At 41.6% G+C, this 11,353-nt stretch overlaps 1 protein-coding gene across 1 annotated transcript; it reads left to right on the top strand.

Moving 5' to 3' along the window:
* Positions 1–1,611: 1,611 nt before the first annotated feature.
* Positions 1,612–9,851, top strand: LOC137265637 (uncharacterized). Its single transcript, XM_067801070.1, has 3 exons — positions 1,612–3,539; positions 7,481–7,759; positions 8,209–9,851. The coding sequence occupies exons 1-3, from the start codon at positions 2,345–2,347 to the stop codon at positions 8,544–8,546; spliced, it is 1,812 nt and encodes a 603-aa protein (XP_067657171.1). The 5' UTR covers positions 1,612–2,344; the 3' UTR covers positions 8,547–9,851.
* The last annotated feature ends 1,502 nt before the right edge of the window (positions 9,852–11,353 follow it).

Here is an 11,353-nt window from a genome sequence, read left to right as displayed (position 1 = left end):
TTATATATAGTACCTTTGCTACCTGCATGAACCCTAGTTGGATTTACACCATCCCTTCAGCTGCTGGCGATTGTAAGAAATGTTAGCCAGAATTAAAATAACAAGAATGCTACGTTTAAAAATCCTAGTAAATTTAAAACTGACTTTGGAAGTTTTGAGAATTACTCACCCTCTCAGGACATTTGAGCTTTGTTATCTTCAACAATTAATGGCAAGTGGAGGCACAGTTCATTTGGTTACTCAAAAAAAAAGAAAATTAGGATACCCAATTGAGATGAACACAAGGTAGTTCATAACTCAATGAACAAAAGTTATCTGTAGCTCGATTACCCACATGGGTACAATCTGTGAAGCCCATTTTCTGGTGTCCCCCGCCGTGATATTGCTGGAAAATTGCTAAAAGCCGCATGAAACTAAACTCACAAACTCACTCACTCATGGTATCCCAATTGCGTAGATCGATGTTCATGCTGTTGATCACTGGATTGTCTGATCTAGACTATTATTTACAGACTGCCGCCATATTGCTGCAATGCGGCTACATAAATACATTTAGACTGTACTTTCCTTTTGCAAGTTTAAAACAACATGTCCGTTACATTAAATCGTACAAATGGACACATGGTACGTACTGTCGCTGGTTTTGCAGAAAATCCGGTTTTGATTCCTTGGTTGGTATTTGTTGTGCCACGATATGGCGGCAGAACCGCCGATACTGGTGTGACATAAATTATTACAAGTTACCTCTGAATAGCGACTGCGTGTCAGACCATTCGAGATATTGTCAACGTTTAACATGTGTCGGGTACACCTAGGTTTAAATAGTCACCGCTGAACCGAGCTATTCGCGGTATGTTTAAATACCCACGGGAACAGACCTAGTAGGTGGTACGAATGACTCAAGTCTTTATATAAGTCACATAATGGCACAACAATGCCTGCCCGCAGATCGGGCAAGACTTTTTCAGTCTCCTTTTAAAAATTCAGACATTGTAATGGCTGCCATACTAAAAAGATACACAAATTTTAACCACAAATTGTACATAAGATACACCATGGACATCGGAGGTTCTTTTTTACATATATATATATATATATATATATATATATATATATATATATATATATATATATATATATCAGTATGACAGACGTCTGTTAAAACATTTTTATAAATAAATTAATTCTACACTTGAGGACAGTGTAGACTATAGACAGTTGTTTGAAATATACAAAAAATCAAACTTTAACTGCTACTGTTTGTTATTCATTCATATAATCCGAGTTACTTGAACAGAGTTATCAAACTGACAAATATCAAACACAAAATGAAATTAAAAGCGGGTTTTGGTGCAGTTCCGACAGATTAAAACACTTCTGTCAGCAATATAATCAGATAGCGACAAAGCAAGTCTGTTGTGCCATTGTGCCTACACCTATATCGAGGCTCTAAACACAACACAAGCACCACATATACAATGCATTATAGTAACGCTACAGTTACCATTACCGTCCTTAAATTGCCACAAACTAATGTTTGCATTGGTTTTTACAGTAGGTACAACGCAACCGCGTTATAGCGAGGGATAATCGCCTTGCAAGCCGAGGCCATTTACTCTCTAAACTGCTCGACTGATACCGTTTGTCATTGGAAACAGCTGAAGCTCATGGCGGGAAAACTGGCGATGATTGATAATTCGGCGTTCAATATTAAGTGCCAATGGCATGTATTTGCTGATCAAATAGCTAAGGAGTGACAAAAAATTGACGTATTTACCCGTCCGTGTTGAGGACAGCTATAGTGATACGTGTTTTGATACTAACACTACCCGCGAAACGAGTGCCCAACGCAGACATGTTTGAACATGGGCAACTATTATCGCTGCACATCAATAACAAACAGTGGCGTTGAACTAGTACCTCCACAGTAAGTTGTGTGTTGCGTTTTGTAAGCACAATCTGGGCTCTTGGCTTCATGACAGCAGCGGTATTTAAAAGACATATATCACTTCACAGAAAGGGAAAGGAAAAAGGACTTATTTGCTCTGTTGTTTTGTCGCGTGCTGGAAATTTCAGGAACTTTACCGATTCGGGGACTGACGAGGTAGGGCGCGAATTGACATTGTTGTGACAAATGGTACGTGTATTGTTTCACACTGCTGGTGGAGGACTCGATCGCCTTTTAAACACACATGTATTTTAGTTGTAGCGTTGGTTGTTGCTAGGCAGCGTGACTGACGGTAAATATGATATTGACATTGACAGGCATGTCAGTGATATAGAACGTCTTGATCTACGAGCAGACGACACACCGTGCTACGATTTACAACAATATTCAACCAAGATGAATTTCTCAAGATTCCGTGAGACGGGAGATTTGTCCGATCTGACAGTGAATGTTGACGGAAACATGTTTAAGCTTCATAAATTCCCGCTATACACTAAGTCAGGGTACTTCAACAACCTCGCTCGTGGAAACATGTCGGATACTCAAATAGTTGAGCTGACAAACTTTCCGGGTGGTCAAGATATTTTCAGCCTCGTAGCTGATTTCTGCTACAGCATGACCTACGATTTGACTAAAAACAACATCGTCCAAGTACGATGTGCCGCGGAATATCTCCAAATGAACGGAGAAGCAAATCTAATCGAGATATCTGAAAAATTCCTCCAAGACACAATTACGTCTGCTAAAATGAGTCGTTCAAGTTCTGGGATCGTTACCTTGCTGTTGTATTGTGCTACTGTTGGGACGCTTGCTGAAAGAGCCGGAATCGTGGACCAGTGTATCGAGGCTCTAGTTGACTGTTGGTTAAAACTACCCACACGCTTCAGCAGCCCGACTTCCAAGAAGTCTTCTGAGGAAAAAGGCGAGAAATCTTCCAATAATCTATACACTCTACCTGTGGAATGGTTTGTAAAAATTCTAACACAGGGAAAAGAAAAGGGAGTGAAGCTCTCCGAGTTAGGAGAAATGGCGATAAGGTATGTCACCATAGCTATAGAAAAGGATGAAGCAGACGACACCAAACCGAAGACAGATTCTAAAGGAAAAGATCAAGATAAAGATGATTCAACCAAAACAGTAAGTTCTAAATGTACAGACAAATCAGTCGTTAAGACTGACATTTCAAAAGTCCTAGACGCAATCCTTTTGGTGTTGCCTGAAGAGGCGTATGCTGTATCGGAGGTGACAACAGAGTGGATAACGAAAGTCCTCAGGATAGCAACAGCTCGTGGTTGTTCTTGTCGTGAAGTCCTAGTCAAAATTGCAGGAGAAATGCTCAACAAACTCTCGCCGGAGGATTTGTGTATTATATCGCCGTCTGTTCTACACGATATAGTGCTGGAGTCGACCAGGGGCGGCGGAGACGATGCTGAGAACGCGTGCAAGCTTGTTGACACCTATATGTCTGAAATGGCACGTAAAGGCGTCCTGACGGCAGAGACGTTCAAACTTCTGGCTTCCGCAGCACCATCTAGCGGCAGAGTCACCCACGATAAAATGTACGAGGTCCTAGAATACATCCTTAAGACAGGTGAGTCCGTACATCTGTTGCTAGAAAACGATGCACATCGTCAGTAACACCGAATGCACCTGTCAACACGTGTTAAAAGGTCAATATGGGTTTTTCAATGGAAGACGTGATCCTCAGTATGCCAAGCTTTTCGTAAAAGCCGATTGATGATGATCAGGGTATTATAACGTGTGACCTGCTCCAGTGTGTGTCACTGTGACCAGGGGATCGATCATTTATTACAGGAGGATAGGTCAGTAGTGTCTGATGAATTAATGTGCAAAATGATCTCCTGATGTTTGACATATATGGATGACCCTCCCGATGACCTTATACATTTATTTATGATCCTCACAAAACACTAAAAAGAAAATGTGTTATATAGCAACCATTTTATAATGACCGTCCCCACTAATATACAATGTTATATTTTCCTAGGGACTATGATATATGTGGTGACCCCTCCTTATTCCCTTTGATCCACTCAACCTATGATAAATGACCAGTCCCCTTCGCGTAGATCGGTGTGCCCTCCGGCTGTTAGCTTAACCCTGGGTGTTAACAGACCGCCATGATAATGCAGTATCAGGTTTCTAAGTGATTAATTACCATTTCATCTTGGAAAGGAAAGTGCTTAAACACAGTGAGGGGTCTTTCCTTTCTGTAATAGAAAACGCTGGACCTTGTCCAGTAGTGAAGGCTGTCAAAGTTAACTGCATTTAACTTATGTGGAAGCACATTCGTCCTTTCATATCCATGACGACCTCCTACTGCAAATACCTCTCCGGAAACACATCTTTATTACAAGACGAATGCCATGTGGAACCGTAACTCCATGACATCAGTTAACGCAAAGAACATGGCCGTACTGAATACGGCTGGTAGACGTAATTGCTGGGTCAACCCAACCAACCCCCGTTCCCTGCAATTACTCCCATAAATTATCACCAATTAAAGTGTAAATCTATTTTGAAAACTACATCAATCGGCCATGTACATATACAATTACTCTGCCTCACAGTCCCAGATCCACGTAATTTTCGCTACAGGCTGTCAACGTCTGTAATGCTAAAGTCTTAAATGAAGTCTAGAATTCCCGATGTGAATCTCTGGTCTCTGTGTATTCAGAGATTAAGCGTTAGTCTAGTATGCAGTCTACTAAAATACGTAGGGTTAACGTTCCCGCAGAAGTAATAGGAGCGCAATGGAAGTTGCAGATCACAATCAAGTTCTCTTGGCAAGAGTTCCAACTCTGTTGGACCACTGCCTTGAAATGGCTTTCAGCACAGCTACAACAGAACAATCTGGCAGGAGTGTATCTCATCAGATCAGATGATGGCACATGAATCCAGGGTATGTAGAAGAGTATTTACCCAGTTCCATTATGCTATAACATACCACGCCGGGTACAAAGGGCAGTTGGGGGAAGGGGAACCAGATATGGCTACCCCACGTGGTTGTCGGGTACTATATGGAAATTAAATAGGTGCTAAGTGATTATCCGCTTGTCCTTGCAATACTGATAGCCCGAAACCAGTACTGACGACACAATACTGGCACTGTAGATCATATGGTAACGGTGACACCATGAAGACCTTACAGTACTGATAACACGAAACCAATACTGACTTCCAGTACCCCTGCTTGACACAATTACTATAGCACTGAAGTCATGTAGTAAGTGTGACGCCAAATGATTACAGTCAAATCCCGATGAGTCGAATCTCTGGGGACCAAGTAATGAATTCGACTTATGGATGTATTCAAGACATAAGAACCTCTTAATATCCAGTAACAAAATCTATCGGCAAGCGACAGATATGCATGGCACCATCTTGAATCTTGTTGAAACAAAAACGAGAAATCGCTTCTGGTAAAGGTCTGACATTGGTGTTTGTTTCTGGGAATTACTATTACATTAATTGAAGAACTTGCAGTACTGATCTGATACCAACAAGTGTCAAGTGCGAGTACTGATAAAGTACTGTTTTGGTGTCACCATTACTACATAACCTCCGGTCTGTGGGGTAGCCTAGTGGTTAAAGCGTTCGCTCGTCACGCCGGGTTCGATTCCCCTTAAGGGTACAATGTGTGAAGCCCATTTTCTGGTGTCCCCCGTCGTGATATTGCTGGAATATTGTTAAAAAGCGGCGTAAAACTGAACTCACTCACTCACATGACCTCGAATGCCTGTATCGTGTCATCGGTACAGAACTCAGTACTGGTGTTATGTATCAGTACTGCAAGGCCTCCTATAATCATGTGGTGCCACCATTACTGCAAGGTCCCCAGTGATATTATCGTATCATCAGTACTGGAACTCAGTTTTAATGTAATGTAATCAGTATTGAAAATAGCGCAATACTGTTTGCATGTCACCGTTACCACCAGTGCTACTATTGTGTCATGGGTACTGGAACTACTGGTGTTATATAATCAGTACTGCAAGGAACCCAATACTGCTTGGGCGTTACCATTACTGCATGATCTACAGTGCTAGTATTGTGCCATCTGTACTGCGTGGTCTACAATACTAGTGTATGTTACCCGCAATGGTATTCATCAGCGGTTTGATACAGACATCTGATTCTGGTTTGTGTCAAGTCTACAATGCTCGATTATGTAATCAGTCCTACATGATCTCCAACTCCGGTTTTATGCTAGTCACAATTGGTTCTTATCAGTACTGGTAGCCGATATTGCATGATGGTGAGCTTGGTTTTGATATTTGTCAGTCGTGGTCTCCTTGTAGAATTTGTAGAGTCTTTCGAAGTCCATACAATGAGAAGTACCTCAAAGGTAATCTTACTTAATGAGTCAGTAGGGTTAGAAAAAGCCTCTTCTTGAACATCTATCAGGGTTGGTCTGCATATCTTGACAAACACTGTAGGGTAATACACGCTGTAGATAGTAGGATAAGACAAATAAGTCTCAATGGCCATCGCCTGTCTAGTGTCATTAGGCGGTATTCCTGTCCCACTGCTGGATAGTTATGGTCTGCCACAAGGCGTGGAAAGACCTGTTATGGTCTGCCAAAAGGCGTGGAAAGACCTGTTATGGTCTTCCACAAGGCGTGGAATGACCTGTTATGGTCTGCCACAAGGCGTGGAATGACCTGTTATGGTCTGCCACGAGGCGTGGAAAGACCTGGCTGACTATGAATGTTCTGTCGAAACCATGACGAGGGTCTGTAATGACGTCAGCTTGGGACCTTACAAAACCTAATGTGCATCTTTTCCTTGTGTCAATAGATAACCGTGGCATAAAACTTCTATTCTGTTTGTTGTTGATCTAAAGCAGGGTGTCATAAATACTGAGGGCAGCTGTCTTGAAAACAAGTGGATTGTGTACGACAGATGTTGTGACGCATCCACATGCACAGGAGTAAACGCCTATTTCATGACGATTGGTTTATTCTTTAACGCCGCACTCCAGCAATATGCAAGCTGTGTGACAGCGGTCTCTATATACTGGAGTCTGGACCAGACAATCCGCATCATAAACATCGATCTACGCAATAGGGATAAGATGACCAAGTCAGCGACCGCATTAGTCGCGTCTTACGACAAGCATGGGTAACTGAAAACCAGTTCTAATATCGAACACACACAGTGTCCTTGGCCTATTCTCAGATAAACCATGTTGATTTAATACTGTTGTATCACTTGGACTCGCCCTGGATACTCGACAATGTCCCGTATGTATGGTGGTGCTTTCCTGAATGTTGAAACTACTGGTTTGGGAACAGGCAGGTCATCCTCGATATCTCCAGGGTATACGTTCCGAACAGTCTCCACTATACCCTGGATGCATCCACGGGTCGGCCCGATAAATACCCTGGAGATATCGAGGATGCAGGCAGGTAAGAGCATGAAAACCTGTTGCACTTCCTCGCTTATCCCGGAGTATTGACCCACATGTAATGGAGTATACATATAGTGTTTTAATGTCTGGTGTTCCAGAGAAGGACAAGCTTGGCCAGGAGCAGAAGCGGGAGCTCCTTGAGCAGGTTAACTTCAACCTGTTGTCGGAAGGGACGCTGCAGCGAGCCTTCGACTCGGATATCGTCCCCCAATCTCTTGTTGCCCGTGGTGCACTGGCCCTGTGTCACAAGCTGAGGTCCGAGTTGGACTCGGTCAAATACATCGCCCAGATGCAGGAGGAGGAGCTGCAGAAGTACCAGGCCAGGGTAGCAACATCTCCACTAGCTCCGGCTACCGCGTCCAGGAACTCGGATTCCGGTAACTGTCCTGTATAGCAGTGCTCCACTGTATCAAACATCACCCTGGTTACGGGCCACCAACAATCAATTATTTCACCCTGACCCTAACCAGTTCATCCAGGAGTTTGTGTGTTCTTACACATAAACTACACACACGCATGCTCTCTCTCTCTCTCTCTATCTATCTCTCGCTCTCTCTATCTCTCTCTCTCGCTCTCTGACACACACACACACTCCCCTCTATTCACAATCAGACAGCTAGATCACTAATTTCATATTCACAACCTGGCAACTCGACATAAACACTATCACATTTAGACAAGGAGACATAATCAGTGCTTCCTTCCATTCACACTCAGGTAAGGAGAACACCCTATCTGTCTATCCACTCTCTGGCAACTAGATATGACACAGCCCTCTGTATTCACACTCAGGCGAGACATGAACCTCGTTTTCCTCCACCCGCAGGTTTCTCCGACTCCCGAGAGAGCCTCAAAGCCAGTCCGGACACTACCGATGCCGTGAAGGCTGCTCAAGACGTCCTCTCTGCAGCCAGGTCCAAACTGTCCGGTCCGATCTACTCCAGTCACCGCGTCTCCCACCTGCCTTACAACGCCACAACTTCTTCCTACCCAGTCTCCACCGGTGTTGAGCACGACATCAGCCTTGATGACGAACTAGAGTTCAAGTTTGACCGCAGCTTCCGGAGTTTGGACCAGAGAGCAAATCAGCGACGTCCCACATACAACCCGTCTTCCAGTCACACTAAACATCGGACCTACTTTCCGTACTCACATAGGTACTAGGTTCCAAAAGCCAACATTCTCCGCCTGCGTGCGCACACACGCACCCAACTCTTCCATCAATTTTGTGAACAAGAGAATTGGAATCTTTGGCATATTTTCACAATTTGCTTAACTTCATGTCACGAAGATCAACGTCCTTTTGGAATTGATAATGCTACAATCTCGGTCGATATCCACCCTCAGAGAAGCCAGATCTTAGTTGTCACTCCGCTAAACAAAGATTTCTTTTATATTCATTTCAATATTTTCTTATTTTCATATCATTGTGACTTTTGGTAGAGGACTTGATTTATGAAGCATAGCGGTAAGTATTCAACGTGACCCATTATATCTGTATTCAACAAAACGGGTGAAAACAGCAATCTGTGATTTGTGATTGATTTGTGAGGGTTTGTATCAAAGATTATTCGTAAATTCGTAGCCAGCCAAGAAACGGTCTTACAAAAGGACAGCAGTGTTTAGTGCGAATTCGATAATAAAGCAAAAACATCTTTGAAGCGATCCCCACCTCTTGTACATAATTAAATTTCATAAATGAATTCACAACGACGATAATACGTATGTATATATACCTAATACGTATTTCTTCTATTGCCAAACCTGATTGCAGAAAAGGTGTCAAATATCAAGTCGCTTTTTACACTGGAATTATCAGCTGAATGGGTGTATTTTAGTGTATATATATTTCATGCATGTTTATATTATTTCCCGAGAGTAGAACTAAAGCAGATACAATCCTTATTTCAGACTTCCTCTATGTAGATTTTACTGGATTAATGCCTATGTGTGATTACAAGTCAAAATTATGTTATAAAGTCACTTAAGTTGAAAGGAAACTTGTGCTCTATTCATATTTTACTTATGTTTGTCCCATGGCGCATACATTATTTATAGTTCCGGTATATTCTTTACTATGTGTTTATATGAAATGTCTAAAATAACATGGTACTAGTGTTGGTACTGAAAGGGAAAGCGTTGTGCCTATAGAATATTCTAAAGTGACTATTTGAGAGTTACCTCCGTTACGTGCTAGACTAGAACCCTGTCATGCGATGACATATATACGTGTCCATATATACGTGTCCATTTAATTAAGTACTAAGATTTCTTATGCCTATAATCCTATGTTCAGTAGGTTTATTCACATGATGCAACGAAAAGGTACGTACTATAAATAACGCCAAAATATTGTTGTGAGACTGAACGAATGGTTTCTGCAAACTGGAAACTATATAATTCCACTATTTTGTCCATAATGTTAAGTATGTTATGTTGATGATTATAAAATGTCTGTAAAACACGAAACTTTGTGTTGTTTTGTTCATACAATCGATTTAATCACTTTGCCGACACAATACAAGTGTGAGTGAGTGAGGTTAGTTTTACGCCGCTTTCAGCAATATTGAAGCAATATCAAGGCGGGGGCACAAGAAATGAGCTTCATGCACTGTATCGGTGTTAGGTTCCGCAAGTCCGACCTTTGTATAGGTGTAAAAACAAACTGGTCGGCTTGCAGGGGTATGTCGTTAAGGTCGACAAGTTCTAGACAATATGCATGGCAGTCAATGCGTTTAGAACCGTACGGTTAATACTAAAATGTTAGCCGGAAAATAACTAAACAAGAGTCACTCTGTTTAAAATCATTTGTATTTGTGCATTCATTCGGATGCATATTACATATACATTAAACATTCTATAAACATTAAACGTTTATAACATTAAAATAGGCAACCTTTTGTTTGATATTTTAACTATTTTCACAAAGGTATCTCCCACCTTGAGATGTAGAAAGACACTTAAGATGTAATTTGTGTATTTGCAAAAACTGAAGTTGTGGACATGATGATGAAAATCGTCATTTCCAACACTTTCCTATAGCGTGCAAGTTCATGTAGGAAATCAAATAGTACTAGTATTGAATTCAGTGAACTAAATATTAATTTCATTACTCAGTCACTGAGCGAACTCACTCACATATCAGTACACGTCTCATTTCGTTTCCTGAACGAACGCATTTTATATTTTGCAGAAAACCAGGGTCTTAATCCCTTACAGCAATAACGTTGTCACAACATCAAACATCAAAGGATTTCTACCTCGACTCAAATGTCTAACATTTGAGACAGGGACATGTGGGGAATCGAACCCGGGTCGTTGGCATGACGGACGAACGACTGACAAAAAACAAGAGGAAATACAACGTTTTACAATTTTCTCCTGAATGTAACGCGTTCAAGCTGTCAAGTGGGGATTTGGGCGTGTTTCTTTTCAGTTATGGTATTTTTAACTGACATCCAACAAGCCAAACACAGGTAATGTCCTGCTCCTCTCTATGAAACAGCACAATAAATATAAATAGGGCCAGTATGCCACACAAAGGATACAACAGTCATCGTTTCATAAAGATTTAATACCATAGGTGTTTCGTGTTAATTCAAATCAAGCGAACGGAATGTCTGTAAACAATTACATCATTTTTCACCCAAAAGGCAAACACCCAACTTTCGGAACATACCAGTGAAAAGACAAAGTGTATCAACGGTCGTGTTGTTAGTCACGGGATTGTCTGATCCAGACTCTAACATTTACATTTACGTTAGTGACAAAACGTTAACCTCATGAGGTCAGCTTTCACTGCAGACTCCGCAGGCCAACTTGTTAGGAATTTTACGTCTTAGTCAAAATTCATCTTGTAATTAAGAGAAGGATAATTAAAACGCTTTCATTGTTTTATAAATGAAATATATCAAAACCAATTAAGCATGGCTTTATCCTGTCGCATCAACGGGAGGCAATCAGACATGAAA

Source organism: Haliotis asinina, chromosome 15, assembly GCF_037392515.1.
Source record: "Haliotis asinina isolate JCU_RB_2024 chromosome 15, JCU_Hal_asi_v2, whole genome shotgun sequence".
In the NCBI taxonomy this organism is placed as follows: domain Eukaryota; kingdom Metazoa; phylum Mollusca; class Gastropoda; order Lepetellida; family Haliotidae; genus Haliotis; species Haliotis asinina.
The sequence above is the reverse complement of the archived record's forward strand: the minus strand, read 5'-3'. Positions and strand labels throughout refer to the sequence as shown.